Below are 19179 nucleotides of genomic sequence, written 5' to 3'. Positions count from 1 at the left end.
AATTATGAGAAAACAAAATTGTATTCGCTTAATGTCAATGTAGATAGTGCTATAACATTACAACAAATATTTAGATGTCAAGGGGGGATTTTCCGATAAAATATCTAGGTTTACCACTACATTATAAAAAATTGTAAGTAACAGATTGGGCGTTTTTAGTAGATAAAGTAGGCAGTAGGTTAAAACATTGGAAAGGGTCCATGTTATCAATAGGTGGTAGATTAACTCTTTTAAATTCTGTTCTTACATCTATACCTTTATATTCCCTTTCAGTCTATAGAATCCCAATTACAGTAATCCAACAAATTGATAAAATTAGGAGGAGGTTTCTTTGGCAAGGTAACTCGAGAAAGAAAAAGTATATACTAATAGATTGGTATACATCTTGTTTAGCCAAACAATTTGGAGGCTTAGGCATTCTTAATCTTAGGCAGATGAATATATCTCTTTTACTTAAATGGTGGTGGAAATTGAAGAATAATGAATATTCTAGCCCTTGGAAAGCATTAGTTACATATAAATATATTTCTCACAATTCAGCTTCTGTTTCCACATTTTGGTCTGCATTGCTAAAATATAGTCATATAGGTGATATGAGTGTGTCACACACACCAGGGGTAAATACCCAAATAAAATTCTGGACATACCATTGGTACCGAAACTGTGCATTAGCTATTAAGTATTATACCTTGTATACAAAATGTAGTAACAAAGAAGTCTTGTTAGCTGATGTAGTTCATTCACAAGGGCAAATAGTTAGGTTTAGGGTTGACTTAGTAGGAGTAGACTATCAGGAATGGGCGGATATGCTACATATTGTCAGCACAACTTCTTTCACTCTTCCCCATGACTACATTGAGTGGAAATGGGAAGCTTCATGGCAGTTTTCTACACACTCCATAAATGCACTTCTTAATTTTGGGGGGTTAAAACCTAAAGAATCAATGATATGGTGGAAATTACCGGTTCCGCCAAAAATCAAAATTTTTATGTGGCTAGTGTCACACAACACAATACTGACCAAGGATAATCTTAGCTTGAAATGGTGGATAGGAGACCAAACTTGTCATTTTTGTACTGAAAACGAATCTATTGATCATTTATTCATCAAATGCCATCTAGCACAACAAATATGGTTCTATTTAGGTAAAAGCCAATGGGTAATGCATAATTGGAATACATGGGATGATTTTTTACATTTTGCTCAATCCCTTGATTATGAAAACAAAACTGGTTTCCTGATTGTACTTAGTGTAGTAAGTTGGAGACTTTGGAAACATAGAAATGAAGTTTGCTTTACCAATTGTGATGTTAAAACCGCTAGAACTTTGATTTTGCTAATTAAAACATTGTGTGATTATTGGGCAGGTAACATGAAGAAGAAAATCAAGGATGCAATTGGAGAGTGGCTTCTCGTAATAGAAGATGCCACACCCTTAGCTCAATTCATGCCCATGGAGATAGTTGCTTATCAGCCCCTTGATGGCTTTGGTGGGGAGGCACCAGAGTTGCCCTAGTGGATCATGAAGCACAACCTCCAATTTTGTCATTTAGATATAAGTAGCCTTAACCCATTACTTAGTGGCTTAATATTAGCTACATTAATATACTTTTGGAGTATTGCTAGTATTAGACTTTGGTTATTGTATGCTCTGCTTAGTGGCGTTTTGTTGATTTCTATATATTCTAAGAACTTGGCTGGTTATGGCTATGGTTAACATAGTCCAAACGGACAGCTTTTTGATGTAATTATCTATATTCCAATCAATGGAATGGGCTGAATAGCCTCTTTTTTTTAAAATATATATTATCACGAATCATGTTAATAGTGTATTCACAGAATCACAGTCTCTCTGCAACCTGCTACACCATTGTCTGCAAAGTTTGCATTACAGCCCCAGTTACAAAGAGTACGCATCATCTGCATTAACTCAAACGAGAATCTTTTGAGTTAATACATCTTGGGCATCTGATTGTAAACGAAATCCATCCGGTCTCCACTTATAATGTAGGGGGCTTTAATATTAGTTCTGCACGAATTTTAAAGCTTATCGAACAGTCCAGATATATTAACCCAAAAAATTCCTTTTTGAGTTAATGCAGAGCAAAGGATACGAATTCAGTTACAAAAGACGAAAATCAGAAGAAGAAAACAAAGAAAAAGATCTAGAAAAGGAGTACCACGGTCTGATATACATCCAACGGTTATTATTATAGCAATGTTCTCTTAGGTTGACGCACTTGCATTTCTCCGATTATTATATGAACTCGCGCGTCGATTCTCCGCCGTTCACCCGACTTCATAGACACAGTGCACAGTCGGCGACCTTTGATCAAGCAACAAGCTCCGACCAACCAACCAACCAACCAACCAACCAACCAAGGCTCACATCCGAAATGCTAGTAAGGTCTTCCTCTCGCATCCGCAAACTTCTCTCTTGTCAAAACGGAACCCAAAATCGTCCTATTTTCCTCTCCTTCTTCGGCACCACATCTCGCCGAAAGAAAGGCAAAGGCGACTCCGATTCTGAATCCGACGACCGTAAAGGATCGGGTGTGTTTCTGTTAGGGAGTGACCCGAGTCGAGCACCTAAGCTATTTGTTGTTCAGCCCAAACACAGACCCGAATCCGTGCTCCAGTCGAAGCTGGAAGAGGCACTTAATTTGGCTAATTCACTGGAACAGCCGAGAGATGGGTTCTATGAAGAGGAGTTCGAGTCTAAGGGATTGCCTCCTCACTTGGTTGTGCAGAATCCCACAATTCGATCAACCCGTGCACATGCGGGTTTGTTTTCTCTGAATTCTTGTTTGGTCTTTAGAGCCTTTGAACTGTATCTTGTAAATTCAGCTATGTTCTGAATCTTTTAATATCTTCGAACTCTGTAGCTAAGTAGTCGTGCTGGGTTGGTGTCAGGCTTTCAGCTAGTAATCTCTGCTGTTAATTTTCAATAATTCAATTTAGTCAGGACTGAAGGTGCAAAAGCTCTGTTAATAAGTAAACAGACTTATTGGATTGGTTCCTTGTTCAACTTAAATTTTGTCCTGGATACTCTGGCTAGAAGCGTAAAACAGTACCTACTATGAGTTGATCAATAGCATTATCATATGACTAGGCAAAGGCTTCATGCTTTGATGTATGTAGATAAATTATAATTTGGTTTTAATTTACTATTGCAATTTTTATCAGATACATACTTTGGACCTGGGACTGTAGATAATATCAAATGCCACCTCAGAGCTCTTGAGACTGAGGTACATACCACTTTTTTAACGTACCATCTTTTGTAATATCAGTTAATTTTCCATCGTTATTCCATTGATTGAAATATATATATTGAATAGACATATTTTGTGCTTTTGCAAAAGATACAGAACATTCACCATAATTATAGACTACACGAACTCTGTTGTGTTGTTTTAAAAAACCATAAAACAGCGTTATAGTTTCCTGAGCAGCATTGTAAGACCATGTATATCCTGGAGGTATACTTGCAGAACCACCAATATATCACAGATTCTACTCCTGCACTATCAGTATTTGGTTAATTTTCTTGCAAGCATAAGCAGATTTTTAGTAATTTAAATATGATAGTCAACTGATGCCAAGTGATATTGATATGTAATTTGTGCTAAATGGTAGGACTATCGATAGTACTTGTGTTTACTGTAGCACCTGTGATATTTTGATAGTTTTGTAAAGGTGTGCTTGATTTTCACATTTTACGGGGATGCTTGTGATATTTTGAGATTTTACAGGGCAACACATGAAATTTATTGGCCTAAAGCAAAAGTTTTTTATATGGAAAAGGATTCAATGTAGCCGACTTTTTCAGCTTGGCGCAACTGAATCATTTTTTACCAAACCAAACAAATGAGAGTCGAAAGTGCAAACCCCTTTTGTTTGACTTTAGCCTAATTTGGATTTAGAATAAATTATGATAAAAATTGTTTACTTTGGAAAGGGGCAGAAATATCAGAATTTTTTTTACATGTATTTTTTCCTTGTGTTGGTCTTTAGATAGTGTCCAATTTTCTACAATCTCATAAATTCAGGTATAAAATGCAGATTTTGGATATATTAGTGGTGTGTTACAAAGCCATATGCTGGTGACATCTGCAAAAAACAATCTTTGGAAGACTGAGTCTAGATTTTATACTACTGTGGATACTAAAATTTCGGAGAAACCAGCTCCTATAAGCTAACTGACAATTAATATGTGGCAGAGTGGAATTGATGCAGTTTTTGTGAATGCCATTCTTTCTGGAATTCAGCTACGAAATTTGGAGGCAAGTGTGTTTTGATTGATCTTTTTAAGTTTGACAAGACTACCCTAGGTTATTTTTTTTTTTTTAATTTGGGTCTTTGAATACAGGTTGCATGGGGAATACCAGTGCTGGATCGAGTTGGACTTATAATAGAGATATTCAATGCTCATGCTGAGACTAGAGAAGCAAAGCTGCAGGTCAGTCTCTTTATCTTGATTTGGTTTATTTTCCAAACAAGAAAGAAAATAAAGTTCCTTTTATTAAATTGCAACTCTTTTAACTACGAGATGGATCTTTGTCAATTTGTACACACAGTCAGAGTTAGCAGCGCTCATGTATAAGAAGACAAGGCTTGTGCGAGTGAAGGGCCCAGGTGGCCGTTTAACATTTGGACAAAGTGGAGAAGCTGAAGTTGTTAGTGCTCGAGGGTAAGCTATTTCTATGTCTATTATAAATCAGGAAAATACAAATTTTCAAGGATAATTCCAATTCTTTTTGTGTTAATTGTTTTATACAAAGAAGAACTGATATTTTACCTAATAAAACCCAATTATTTGTGACATTCAGGAGAGGAAGTGGAGGCCAGGGATTCATCAGTGGTGCAGGAGAAACTGAACTGCAGCTTCAGCGCAGAAGGTGCTCTTTTGCACAAGTACATTGGCATTTTGTATGTGACATATAATGACTTTTCTTTTCTGTTGCTCATATTTTCACGGTATATTTGTTTGAATAGGATTCAAGAAAGGCGAAACCGTTTATTGGTGCAAATTGAAGAAGTGCGCCGTACCAGAGCACTCCACCGGTCATCCCGAAGAAGACATGGGTGTCCATCAGGCCAAGGGCTTGCAACCGTTGCTGTTGTTGGATATACAAATGCGGTAATTGATCTTTTCTGAATTATGACCTATGGTTGCACATATTTGCATCCGCCCCTATTAAATTCAGATATCCTAATGGGTTGTGTTTCTATATAGACTTTTTAAAGGTTCTCAATAGGCCATCATTCAGTGAAATAAATTTTTAAAGTAAACTGAAGTTCATTGCAGCTGAATTTGATTTTTAGAACTTTATACCTATATGTAGGGAAAATCTACACTAGTTAGTGCACTTTCAGATACCGATTTATACAGCGACAGTAGGTAATTTATCCCTTCTCAATTTATTCAAGTAAATTGTACATGGATCGACTGATTGATTAGTATCTGCCAGTAGGATTTATTCTTATTTGGTAACTTTTTAGCTTCTGTACATTTTATTTGCTATTAGTTAGCTAAACTAACATTGTGCATTTGTATGAAAATTTGTTGATTGTTTGTTACAGATTATTTGCCACTGTAGATCCGCGATTAAGAAGTGTGATTCTTCCATCAGGGTACTTCTCTATAGTTTTATTATTGAAAGAAGTGTGCACCTAACAATCTATTTTTATTTTTTTTCAATAAGCACCACACATTGCGATTGGTGTCCATTCAAAAACAGACACACGTACTACACTATCTAGTTTTTACATTAACCAAACATAAAAAACCTCCTGGCTCCCTTCATAAACCCAAGGTTTGTACCATTGCCTCTATATCTCAGGGTAAATTAAAAAAAAAAAAAAAATTTATCCACCATTGAGTCATCCTTGGTCCTAGCCAACCAAACTCCAGACATTTTTATTTTTTATAACTGGTAAACAGGTCAGCACCATATTAGTAGCAAACCCGTACCAGCAACCATACTACAATTAAAGCCTCCACTTACTACAACAAAACTACACAGTAATTCAAAATAGCGCCCAAACAACAGTAATGAGGCACACATGGTCCAAGCAAATGCGAATGATCCTCAAAAGTAATTTCTCATTTTATCCCTCCATTTTCTCAAACCCACTTGTATTTGTGGGTCTCCCAACTGAATAAGAAGATTTCCACTATTATCAAGCAAGGTTGCAAACACTTTCTCTCTGATTTTAGGATTCATCTCTCCTGTCCAAACATTCATTGAAGAAAGAATCATTTTAGCTATGTTTAAATGTTTTAATCTGCTTATTTTGGAAGAAAACCGAGTTCCTCTCTTTCCAGATACTCCAACAGGTCCCACTACATATAATACTCCAAATCCTTTTTTATGAACATGGAATGTTCGCCTGCTGTTCATGAGATCTTAGAAGAACAAAACCAGTTAATATTATTATAATTTAAAAACCATCTCAAAGCAGGTCTTGTTAAACTATAGTTAAACATCAAATGATCTGCATTTTCACTTTGATCTCAAAAAAACCCCACAAGGAATGGCACCATTGCATTCTCTTAAGTCTTAAGAATTTTTGTTCTTATTATTATTCTTTTGCTCAATATACAAATAAAGGTTTTGATCTTTAGATTAAATGGGCATTCGCCAAATATTAATTGAAACAACAGCCTCTAAAGCTTATCAATCATACAGGGGCGGTACCAGGATTTGAATATAGGGGGGACTAAACATCATTTATAAAAAATAATGAAAAATATATTTTTTTATAACACTTAATCTTTCACTATTTTTTTATAATACAAAATAATTGATTAATTTGCTCTTATTTGTTTGATGAACTGAGATGCAATGGATTTCTTTCTTTCAATTATTGAATGACATTTCCTTTTCTTTTCTTTTATCTTCATACGGTTAGCTTTTCAAATTCCATCAAGAAGTTTCCTATTTATTAATAATTACTGGGATGCAAATTTAGGAATCAAGAAGGCAAATGGAAATAAAAAAGCGGTCAAAAGGTGCTCCTGAAAATTTATTATTAGACATTTAGACCCTATAAATTTGTAATACTATATAGAGGGGGCTACCATGTATAAAACAATAAAATTTACTTGAACTTCTATATACTTGATTGGAAAAAAAAATGAAAGGGTAGCTTAGCACCCTTTGAAATGTATTATGTTCCGCCACTGCAATAATACATTTATTTCACAGTAAATATACCATGGTTTTGCCTTCTCCAAACTAAATAGTCACTCCTGGTAAGCTGCTATCCTCCAATGTCTAAGAATACTTATAGTTAAAATCTTTATTTTGCTTAATATCCAAATAAAGGCCTTGTAACACCAATTCCATTTGGAATCCCATCAACTATATGTCTATCAAAAAATTCAGTGAACTTGCTTAATCTTCTTATATTCAATGTAAATACACTAGTATAAACAATATCTATGTAACCACGATTATATGACCTATATATATTGTATTTTGTATTTGGTCTTCTTTTAACACCTTTTTTAAGAAAAAAATTCGGAAAAAAGGAATTTATAGATCCAGAGAAAGTGAATGCTATGCATAATCCAAAAGTTGCTATACTTACTGAAATGATATCTTCAGAGGAAATGGACATTCTTCAAATATTAATTGGGATCCCTAACAGCTCTAAAACTCGACCAATCATATATTGATCTCACAGTATGCCATTGTTTTGTGATCTCCAAACTAAATACTCACTCCTAGTAAGCTGGCACTAGTAGGAAACTAAAGAGAATGACTCATCTAACTTAGTGCGTAAAGTACTAGTAAGTTGTCTCCTAAATTGCCATAAATCCTGATTCATTACTGTAGCTACAATAATATGTGGATTAGAACTAAGTTTAAAAGTCTAGGGTACAAAGTGGAGAAAGTGCTCCCCTAACCAACAATTTGATTCAGAACAAACTTTTTGGGTTATTGCCAATAATGTAATCAAGACCGGCCTCAAACAAGTTCTTCAAATCCACGACATTTATCAAGAAATGGGAAATTTTCATTCTATTTCTTGTACTTATTATTTTAATAGCAATAAACTGCTTCAACCATTCCGGATAGAGTCCTCATGGTATCCCCATAACCGTTATACTGATAGTGCTTTATTCATTAGCCCAAATTACCATCCCTTTTCATTAGTTCTTTTGTACCTGGCAAGCCAACAATTTCCAACAATTTAAGTAAATCAACTTATCCTTGAGGTGCTTCTTTTTAGGAGAAAAGCACTTCTTAGCGACACAGTTGGCTTCATCTCCGATTTACCTATTCAGGTAATGATATCTTCCCAGAAAAAATTAACATGGCTTTTACCTATGAGATTATTGTTGTTGTTATTATTATTAACACTTTTTGTAATCAGCTAGTAGAGGCATTTCATGCTACTTTGGAAGAAGTTGTTGAAGCAGACTTGTTAGTGGTATGCGGTCTTTCCTAATAATATTCAGAATAATAATTTTTCACCAAGGAATAAGCATTTGAGATGCATGCATGTCACAAATTATAGTTGCATGCTATCACAGAAGTTTTGATAAAATACACTTGCAGCATGTGCTGGACTCAAGTGCACCTGATCTGGAGGGGCATCGCTCAACTGTGCTTCAAGTGCTACAGCAGATTGGAGTCTCAGAGGATAAGATTGAGAACATGATTGAAGTTTGGAACAAGGTGTGCATATTTTTAAGATTAGTAGAAGTCTCTGATAAAAAAAAACAAAAGAATATACAATAAATTTTTCAAAATGCCACAACAGATAGATATGTTAGAAGAGAATATAGGAGGCTTTGAATCCCAAACAGAAGATGATGAAGAATACCTTACGGAAGTGGATAAGGACTATGAAGAAGAAGAGTCTGAAGAATACAATGAAGATGAACAAGAGGATGAATTAGCATCAGAGCTGTCATCATCAGAACTCCTGGATGATGATAATGACAATACTAATCATGACAGTGGTAAGGAGGGGGGGTATGGGGATGAAGAATACGAAGAAATATCATGCAGTGTACAGAGGGATCTTAGCATTTGTCAAATGAAAGAAATGCCCCCCAATTGTCATGTGAAGACATCAGCCTTGACGGGAGCAGGGTTACAGGAGCTGTTGCAACTGATTGACCAAAAGCTGGAAAAACAGAGAAATGTTGTGCAAAGGAGTTACGGGCCTTTTGATAGGAAGTGGAGACCCTCATTCAGTGAAACATCCACAGATTAGTAAGGTATCATCATTTCAAATTTTTCCTATGTTAGTGTTCGCTTGGTGGGGTCAGGCTGGAAAGAGAATTCCGATGTTATGCAGAATTCAATTTTTAAGCTGACCAGAAGATACCTGTTCACACGTTAGCCCAGTTTGAAAAAATTTTGGTACTAAAGGTTTTATTTAAATATTTATTCAACTTATCAAAAGGTTATTATTATTAATTTTTTTGGTTAAGTGGTTGTCTCTTGTATTGATTAAATTTTTTTTTCCCTGTACTGAGAATAGTTTGATTGTAATTGTACATTTTTCAAATGATTTATAATATAATAAAGAAAAGTTCATACCATATATTAGTTAGTACCAAATACTGATCAATATAGGTTAGAATATCTGGCAACTACGGGTGTTCAAACAGTTCGGTTTATTTGGTTTTTAACTGAATCGGAAAATTTCAGTTTAAATGGATCGGTTATTCGGTTTAAATGGGTTGGTTAGGTTGAAGTTTTCGATTAGTTCAGTTTTTAAATGGTTTGGTTCGGTTTAGATTCTCAAAATCGACTTAAACCGAACTGACTGGTTTATTATGGTTAAGCTTTAAGATGGCTCAGTGGCTCAGCGCCTTTCACCCACCACATCGCACATTTTTCCTTTTTCACTCACCCATGACCCACCCATCGCGCGTCTAGACCTAGCCTGTCCCATCTCGTCGCTCTCCCTGACTCTCTCCATATAGCCCTACGCTCTCCTGTCGAATTGCCGAACCTCTAGAGCCTTACTCACCTCTCTTCCTGTCAAATCGCCGAACCACCTCTCTTCGTCTCCGGCTTTGCAGGATTTGCTTTGTTCTTTGCACGGTTTGGAAGCGTTGTTTTCTTTCTTTTCTTAGTTGAATGTGAGTTGCGCCTTGTTCTTTGCACGACTTTAAATTCTTTGACGAGCCTCTAAGCTCTTTGATTTATCTGATTTTGTCAATCAATTATGATTTGAGATTTGAAATACTTGTTCTTGCTTGTTTAATTGATGATTGAATCTCTTGTGTTGAAATCGCGGTTCTTGCTTTTGAATTGATAATTGAATCCCTTTACGGCCTTGGGTTGATTTCGGATCTGGTACTGGTACCAAATCAGTACCAGTGTGCTTTATGAATAGGGTTACTAATTTTCATATGACAAGGGGCCCCTTTTTGTACAAAGTATGAGAAATTTAGTACAAGCATGTGAAACCAGTGGTTTCTGGTATGCAATATTTTTACGACAGGGGCCCTTGAGCTAATTTTGGTATTTTGTAGAGGTACTTTGTATAATTTCCTTTGATGATCTATTTTAGTACAAGCAAGCTTTAACTTAATGTTGGGTTTCAACAAATTGAATTGTTCTGATTTTATTCCATTGTTCACGATTTTTTTTCTTAGCAATATATTGTTCTGATTTTTAGTGCAAGCACAGTTGTTCAGAAGCCTCAATTACTGGGTTTGTTCATTTCAGTTCTTAATTGGGGACAGCTATCCTTGTTACAGCGGACAGTTTTAGCAGACATCAACCTACTTCAAGAAATAACTTGTTGCAGCGATACTGAGATCTAACCGCATACTTGCTGACGCTATGAAATAAACTATGATGAAATGTCATGCTACAAAATGCCAGAAATATAACATTTCTCTCTGTTTAAACATGCAAGAACATTAATCCGCTCATGTATTCTCCCTTCTATCAGTCCTTCACGTAACACCTATAGTCCCTTCAAATCTCAACCAACGCAAATCAATGACCAGAAATGATCTAACCTAATAATAATTGACAAATGACATCATATATAATTATATATGCATGATACCACTACCCTGTGTGTGCGCTATACTGCTATCTGGTACACCACACCGCGGGTTTGTTGGAGGGGAATTTTACAAAATGCCCATCCTTCAAGAAAGATCAAATAAAATACCCCCTCACTAAATTTCTTGACAAAATACCCTTGTGGGACCCAAAGTTACCCTCCCTCCCTCCCCCCTCTCTCTCCACGTTAATTACTAAGTTAAATTTGGAAACTTTGTTTTTTGGGAAAGTGCCAAATGAAGAAGGCTGAAGGCGCTATTATTGTTATTTTTTTTCTTACCACATTTAATTTCTTAGATATCATGCATTTTTAATAACGTCAAATATTTACTTCAAATATTTGCATTTGACTTACTGATAAGTTATGTTTCGTTTTATTTTTAAGTTATGTTTCAATTTTAATTTATTTGAATTTCTATCTTTTTCTTCTTTGACTGACGACTCTTGGTTTGATGATCCGTCGTAATCTAGACTATTTCAAATATCATCTAATATCTCATGTACAGATTTGTAAAGTTTTATATATTCAGTATAAAATTTATTTTGTAAAATATTTTTAACATCTTAATCTTTTTAACAATTATTGTACTGTAGTATTAATTTATTCTATAAAATATTTTGGATTAACATATTAATTTTTATAATATAGACATTTTACATATAGTTTATTCAATACAGAAAGAATAACAAATGAATATATTAAATATATACATTCTGCATACAATTTATTCAGAGGAAAAAAAAATCATAATGTGGCTTATACAATTATAAAAAATATATCATATCACATACTAGGAACAACTATTTGAGATACTCATGCTTCAAAAAAACGTACTAATCATGTATATTTTTCTTAAAAATTGGTAGTTCATTCAACTTTGTCTTTCACATATATAAAATCCAAAACAATTACTAATTAATACCAACAATACGAAAGAGTACAATAAAATAAAACAAAAAATTGCTAGAAATGGCAAATCATAAATATAAACTACCGCCTTAACCTTCTGTGCTTGTATCAAACTTTCGAACTTCCTGCAATAAAAAATATATATTTAAAAAGTTATAATATAAAGTGAACAACTTCATATTAAAATGATAAAGTAGTAATTAATAAACTCCAAATAATAAAAAAAAAATCTCACATTAGATTAATGTTTAGCATATTTAGCTGTCAGCAGTAAATGAATTCTCAAGTTGTGGCACCTGCATAATCATATAATTTTATTAGTAAAAAAATTAATATTTGAAACAAATGCAATGAGAAAATGCTTATTACCTCTAGTTTTGTGAAGCTGTTGACACTTTTTTTTGTTATGACCAAGCTCCTTGCAATGCCCGCATTTACGTTTTGTTGTAACAGTTGTTTCTCTCACATCCATTGAATTATGTATACGAGTTGACTTAGGACGGCCCTTTTTTTTCCTAAGTGCGAAAGGGAGCACAGTTGGTCCTTCAATGCTTGGCCAAAATCTCTTGTCCGGTACAGGATGAAACTGGATTGAGTATGCATTTCGATACATCTCAGTGAAATACCAATCATTACAAAGTGTATGAAAGTTTGTTTTGTGCCATTGATCACTACAACAAGCCAACATATGACTGCAAGGAAGGCCGATAAGTCGAAATGCCTGACATACACAAATTGATGACCTCCCATTTATTGTTACCGAGTATTTTGAGGTTCCAGTATTAACCTCGTAATCACAGAGACCAAACCGACATACTTGATACCCGCGAGATGCGATTTGTCGAGGGCGAATTTGGTCAATAACTTTAGGGCACAACTGGGTTGTCATCTTTCTTCCTTGCTCACTGCGCTCAACAAAAGCTTGGTTTACTCTATAAAAGGTAGCAGCAACAAATGCAGTGACAGGTAGTGATCGAGTACCTCTAAGTACTGAGTTAAGGCTCTCAGACCAGTTGGTGGTCATAACACCATATCTTCTTCCACCATCAAATGCTAATGCCCAATATTCACGGTCATCATTTATTTTCTCCTCTATCCATTTCCAAGCATTCTCACACTCAGTTTTTAATTTCTCTTTCAGTCTATTAAACTCTACAATCTCATTTACACAACCAATTCTGTAAAATTTATCCAATACTACTTTATCAATAATACCTGCCTTCTTAAGGTTTGCTTTTATATGACGCAAACACCAGCGATGAGCATGACCATCATCAGGAGAAAATACTCTACGAACCACCTCTTTATTACCAGAAAAACGATCAGATATGATGCAAACCTTCCTTTCACGTATAACAAAATCTCTTAATGACTGAAGAAACCACTCCCAATTATCTCCATTTTCTTTGTCACAAATAGAAAAAGCTATTGGATAAAGCCCCCCATTAGCATCAATACCTGTAGCAATTAATGCACATCCCTCGTATTTGCCATACAAATGAGTACCATCAACACTTACCACCGGCCGACACTTTTTCCAACCCTCTATCGAAGGGCCAAAAGCCCAAAAAACTCGCCTAAATTGTTGTACACCTGTTCCTATTGATATCTCCATATTATATCTAAATTACAGCCCTGATTTACACTGAAACCTGTGCTTTAAAGCCTATAAATGTGGACTTTTTACTTATATTTCGATGAAATGTGGTACTGCTATGCTTTGTTTGGTATTTTGCAGGAAAGAGGGCGAAAAACTAGATCTGACTACTTTTCGTACGGCCCGTATGACATTTTGTACGGCCCGTACAAGATCTGCCCAACTGCACAGAAGGTTCCACAACAGAGGCACAAAGTCTCCAAGACAAAGCACAGGCATACGGCCCGTACGGGGTCCCCTACGGCCCGTACGGGGTCCCATACGGCCCGTAGGGCGCAGATTCGGAAAATCTAGCTGGAATCTGAAATCAGCTTAATTTAAGGAGGCCGAAAAGGAAGCCTCTGGAGACGCGATCTGGGGCATTAAATGAGATATTTCATCACCAAAAAAAAGGGGGATTCACAACTGGAACTTGGACAAGCTTTCTTGGAGCAAAAGACAAGAGGAGGAGAGGAAGAAGAGAAGTGAAAAACGCGAGTTTGCAACGGATCTTCAGATTTTCCACTGTTTTGTCATGAACTCTTTTATTTTCTGTTATTTGTGTTATCTTAGGAACATGAGTAGCTAATTTACTTTGTTTCTAGGGCTAAGATGTAGTTTCTAGTTTGGTTTTGTTTGCATGCTACTTGGATTTCGTGTTGAATGCTTTGTTTTTACTTTGTTGAGTAGTATTTTGATTGCTTTATTTGTGCTTGCTTGAATTGATTAGTCATCCCGTTAGATGAATGCGCACATCTAAGTGTTAGGAGCCAAGTCTATGACATTTAATCCAACCGAATAAAGTATATGAAGTAGGGTTAAACCAAGGAGTACCCGAAAGGTGAAACTTTCCTTGAGGCGAAAGTCCTTGGATACTTTTAGTAAACCAATAAGTAACTTAGATAAATTAGGCCAAAATGCGAAAGTTGAGGTTTAACGCATCTAAGAGGGAAGTATTTGAGTCCGGTAATCGGGTACTAGGCCAAAATGCGAAAGTTGAGGTTAGGTATCTAGATCTGGTCGATAGAAACCCTAAATATTAGTATCAACACAGAAAACAGTAGCTGCAGCATTAACTCGGGGTCCCCTACGGGCCGTATGGGAAGCCATACGGGTCGTATGCCTCGGGGCTGAACAGAAATGAAATCTGAACCCTGGAAACGCCTTTTTATTAATTGAAAACAACTTTAATTCTTTTTATTGTCTTTTAAACTTGTCATAAATCAGTAGAATTGTTAGAACCAAACCAAACCAAACCAATTTCTCTCACTTCTAGAATCTCAAGTAATTTTAAGACGAGTCCGGTCATTTTCTTCCGTCCCTGTGGATCGATACCTGAGCATACTCATCGATAGGATAGTGCACTTGCTATCTGATTTGACAGAGTATAACAAAGGTTTAAAAGGTATAGCTTGCTATACTGAAACTTTGTAGCATATATTCTGTGCGAACAAGTTTTTGGCGCCGTTGCCGGGGATCGAAACGAAAATTTTGGACTTTTTCTTATTTTTGCTTGATTCTAGATTTTAATTTTAATTTTTCTTTTTCCATATTTGCAGGAACATACTGGAAGAGTCACGGCCCAAGAACAACTACCATCTCAGAAGCAAGGGGCAAACTTCCAACACATTCGTTCCAGCACCACCACATCTGTCACCTCTCCGTACGGCCCGTAGGACATTCATACGGTCCGTACCAACCGACAACAGAGGCCAGACAAACCTAGAACAAGGCGCAATGAATAACGGCGGAGTTAATCCACCCATCATTGATCCACCCGTTCAGGATCCACCCATCCAGGACCCTCCCGTCCAGGACCAATTCTCTGATGATGAATGAGCAGACTATGCACCTAGGACATTGCGAGAGTTCAATGTCCCGAGAGCTGAAGATGTTAGAGGAGCAATCCGATTGCCAAGGATTGCTGGCAACCAACCCAACTTCAATCCGGGTGTTGTCAACATCGTCCAGCAAAACACATTCCATGGCATGGATCATGAGGATCCGCATGCCCATGTTCAGATCTTTCTTGAGTGTTGTGCCACCATTAAAATCAATGGCGCAACAGCTGATTACATTAGACTTGCTTTATTTCCTTTCACTCTTAGGGATAAAGCCAAGAAATGGTTAGGGTCATTACCAAGGGATTCAATTACCACTTTGAGGGAATTTTCCAAACTGTTTTTGACCAGATTTTCCCCCCATAAAAGAACTGCCGAGGTTAGGACCCAACTGACCAGTTTCAGACAAAGGTTTGATGAACCACTGAATGAGGCCTGGGAAAGGTTTAGGGAATTGCAATACTCTTGTCCACATCATGGTATTCCCGAATGGTTACTTGTTCAGTCTTTTTATGCTGGTTTAACTGATACCACTCGTACTTCAGTTGATGCAGTTGCAGGTGGAGCTCTCATGGATCGAGAGGCTACCGAGGCAATGAACTTAATTGACAATATGGCAACCAACCAACAATGGTCTGGCCGAGGGAGCACTCGAGGAACTAGAGGAGGCCGACTTGAGGTCGATCAGATCACAACTCTCACCGCCAAGATGGATGCCATGCAGAAGGCTTTTGACAAGATGAGTGTAAAAGCGCTTGGTAATCAGCAACCACAACCTTGTGTTATGTGTGGAGACGAGGGGCACGAGTATGAGAATTGCCCGCTTGTGCAAATGGATGAAGGGCCCGAGCAAGTGAATTCTCTTAACAATGAGCCCTCTTACTTCCCAAAACCTCCTTTCAGCCGAACCTATTCCAAGGACCCGATTGAACAACAGAATTGGAGGTGGAAGCAAAACAATCCCACATACCTCAACAACAACCCTTCTGGCAGCAACAACAACAACCGTAACTTCTTCCAGAATGCTTCTTTTCCCAACTCGAACAACCGATCATTTCAATCCGGTCCTCCCGAGTCGTATATCGCTCCCGCTGTGAGTGATTTCATGCATGAGCAGGGAAAGATGAATCAAATGCTCTTTGAGCAAATGCAAGCGATCAGTGCTCAGTTGGCTAATTTGGCTACCCAAAACAAACCTCAAAATGGGGGCCAAACCGCACCACCACAACCTGGAATGCTACCAGGCCAACCAGAAATCAACCCCAGATGGGAAGTAAAATCCATAACCTTGCGAAGTGGGACACAGTACCATGGACCAGCCATGCATGTTGAGCCAGAAGCCGACCCTACGGCCCGTATTGACACCCCCTGTGATTTTCAAGCAGTCAGAACCTGATCCGATTGAAATTGTGAATGAGAAGACAGACCATACGGTCCGTACCAATCCCGTACGGCCCGTACAGAATGAAGCTGACAGACAGAAAAAGAAGGTGACTGAGAAACCACCGCCTTACCGGCCACCTGTTCCTTTTCCTCAGAGGCTAGTTGAGTGCAGACCCGACAGTCAATTCGCCAAGTTCTTTCAAATGCTCAAGCAACTACACATCACCATTCCATTCACCGATGCCTTGACCCAAATACCAACATATGGCAAGTTTCTCAAGGACATCCTCACGAACAAGCGAAGCTTGGAGGGGCATGAGACAGTGAAACTCACAGAGCAGTGCAGCGCAATCTTGAGTAACAAGCTCCCACCCAAACTGGAAGATCCTGGCAAATTCTCCATTCCTTGCGAAATTGGGAAGGCTACCATCAAGCGAGCACTATGTGACTTAGGGGCCAGCGTGAGTCTCATGCCACGCACCATCTTTGAGCGCATGGGAGTAGGCGAGCTCAAACCCACGCGCATGACTCTGCAACTTGCTGATTCTTCTGTCAGGGTACCACTTGGCGTAGTGGAGGATGTGCCGGTTCTGGTCGGCAAGTTTTATGTACCGGTTGATTTCATTGTCATGGAGATGGAGGAGGACAAGGAAATCCCCATCATTCTGGGAAGGCCATTTTTGAAGACAGCTCGAACACTCATTGACGTGGAGAAGGGGACTTTGACTCTGCGAATTGGAGATGAGAAAGTCCAGTTCAACCTCAACCGAGCTACGAAGTGCCCCTCCGAAACAGAAACATGCTGCTGGCTTGATGTGGTCGATCAATTGGCCAAGGAACAATCTCGTAAGCAATACGGACCGGATGAATCCCACACGGGCCGCGTGCCACAGTCCGAAGACTTGGAAAACAGAGAATGCGGGTCGGATGAAGCTGACGCGAGGTCTGCACGCGGGCTGAGTGCACCTGACGCGGACCGCGTCAAAGCCCGAACAGAGCCGCCAATTCCTGAGCTCAAGCCTCTTCCAGCTAACCTCAGGTATGAGTTCGCAGACCCAAATAAATCTTGTCATGTGATTTTAAATGCAGACCTCGACCCGGCTCGCAACCTCAGACTCTTGGAGGATTTGAAAGCTCAGCAAATGGTGATTCGAGGTATTGTAATGAAAGCTCAGCAAACTGTGATCGGGGACTTGATCGAGAAGCTGACAAGCACGCAACCAACCACATGTATCCACACAGTCCGTACACATCAGAAGTGGGCACTTCGCCCAGATCCACCCGACCCACTTTCCACCAACCGGTGAGGCGCCCCTGCCTCTTCCCTCACTCCATGTCTGGTTAGTTTCCATATTTTCTTCTATTTACTTTTTCTTGTGTGAATTCAAGCATTGAGGACAATGCTTCATTCAAGCTTAGGGGGGTGGAATAGAAGAAAACTGTATCTGCATTTAGGTCATGTTTATTTTTTGTTTATTTTTCAAAAATTTATATTTTTAGGTGATAAATTTGCGTTATTACTTGAATTAGGGACTTTTGTGAAAAGTTTTGGTTGTGTTTGGGATGACCTTGAAAAAATTTAGAACTAACCCCATAATTGATCAAAGAACTGATTAGGAAGAGATGTTTTGAAAACTTGAAAAGATGAAAACTTGAATTGTATCGAAAAGCCATTTTTGAAGCTGAACTGTGCCTTTTAAATAGGGAAATGAGTTTTAAATAAAGAAAGATTGGGATATCCATTGGTATGAATAAATACCATTAGATGTGTGTATTCATGGTGTATGCGAAAATAAAAATAATAAAAAAAAAAGTGATGAAATAAATGAAAAGATGGAGAAAATAAGAGTACTGGCAATAAGTCCTATTGGGCGCCTTTGAGCTCGTCTCCCAAATTTAGAAAAGAAAATAACTTTTGCATACATCAACACACGAAGTCCGCGACTTTCTGACCTAAGCTTGTTCCAAGCTTGGGGGGGCTAAAAGAAGAAAAATCACCACAAACGAGGGCATAGTTTCAGTGAAAGAATGAAATATTGATCAATTCGGGTAATTAGCTTTGCAAATATTGAAACATTTCAGAATTTGAAGTTTGATTAATCGATTAGTGGGGTGAATCAAAATTGATCAAGGAAAATCCAAATTGTATCCAAAAAGATTCTCATGGTTCTTGATAAGAGCAGTTCATGTAAATTTTCACATTTAGGAATTTATCTGCATTTAGGTAATCCAAAGACCAACCCTATACCCATGTTGGGATTTTTGCTTGAGGACAAGCAAAGTTCAAGCTTGGGAGAATTTGATATCTCCATATTATATCTAAATTACAGCCCTGATTTACACTGAAACCTGTG

The 19179-nt window shown here is 37.6% G+C and overlaps 3 protein-coding genes across 3 annotated transcripts; 2 read left to right on the top strand and 1 right to left on the bottom strand.

The window, feature by feature from the left end:
• The first annotated feature begins 2261 nt into the window (after positions 1-2261).
• LOC144565763 (GTP-binding protein, HflX) lies at positions 2262-9571 on the top strand. The gene is made up of 13 exons (XM_078315588.1): positions 2262-2785; positions 3188-3252; positions 4225-4287; positions 4374-4463; positions 4582-4694; positions 4834-4902; positions 5000-5144; positions 5350-5405; positions 5588-5638; positions 8246-8300; positions 8390-8446; positions 8575-8694; positions 8780-9571. Exons 1-13 carry the CDS (start codon positions 2263-2265, stop codon positions 9236-9238), a joined length of 1866 nt encoding a protein of 621 aa, XP_078171714.1. The 5' UTR covers position 2262; the 3' UTR covers positions 9239-9571.
• A 2378-nt stretch (positions 9572-11949) lies between these two features.
• Positions 11950-13580, bottom strand: LOC144565535 (uncharacterized). Its single transcript, XM_078315326.1, has 3 exons — positions 12335-13580; positions 12201-12261; positions 11950-12090 (listed from the first exon to the last, which is right to left on the bottom strand). The coding sequence occupies exons 1-2, from the start codon at positions 13578-13580 to the stop codon at positions 12248-12250; spliced, it is 1260 nt and encodes a 419-aa protein (XP_078171452.1). The 3' UTR covers positions 11950-12090; positions 12201-12247.
• A 1894-nt stretch (positions 13581-15474) lies between these two features.
• LOC144565533 (uncharacterized) lies at positions 15475-18132 on the top strand. Its single transcript, XM_078315325.1, has 3 exons — positions 15475-15617; positions 15794-16769; positions 16864-18132. Exons 1-3 carry the CDS (start codon positions 15475-15477, stop codon positions 18130-18132), a joined length of 2388 nt encoding a protein of 795 aa, XP_078171451.1.
• Positions 18133-19179: the final 1047 nt, after the last annotated feature.

The sequence above is a fragment of the Carex rostrata genome, chromosome 14 (genome assembly GCF_964058835.1).
Source record: "Carex rostrata chromosome 14, lpCarRost1.2, whole genome shotgun sequence".
NCBI lineage: Eukaryota > Viridiplantae > Streptophyta > Magnoliopsida > Poales > Cyperaceae > Carex > Carex rostrata.
The sequence above is the reverse complement of the archived record's forward strand: the minus strand, read 5'-3'. Positions and strand labels throughout refer to the sequence as shown.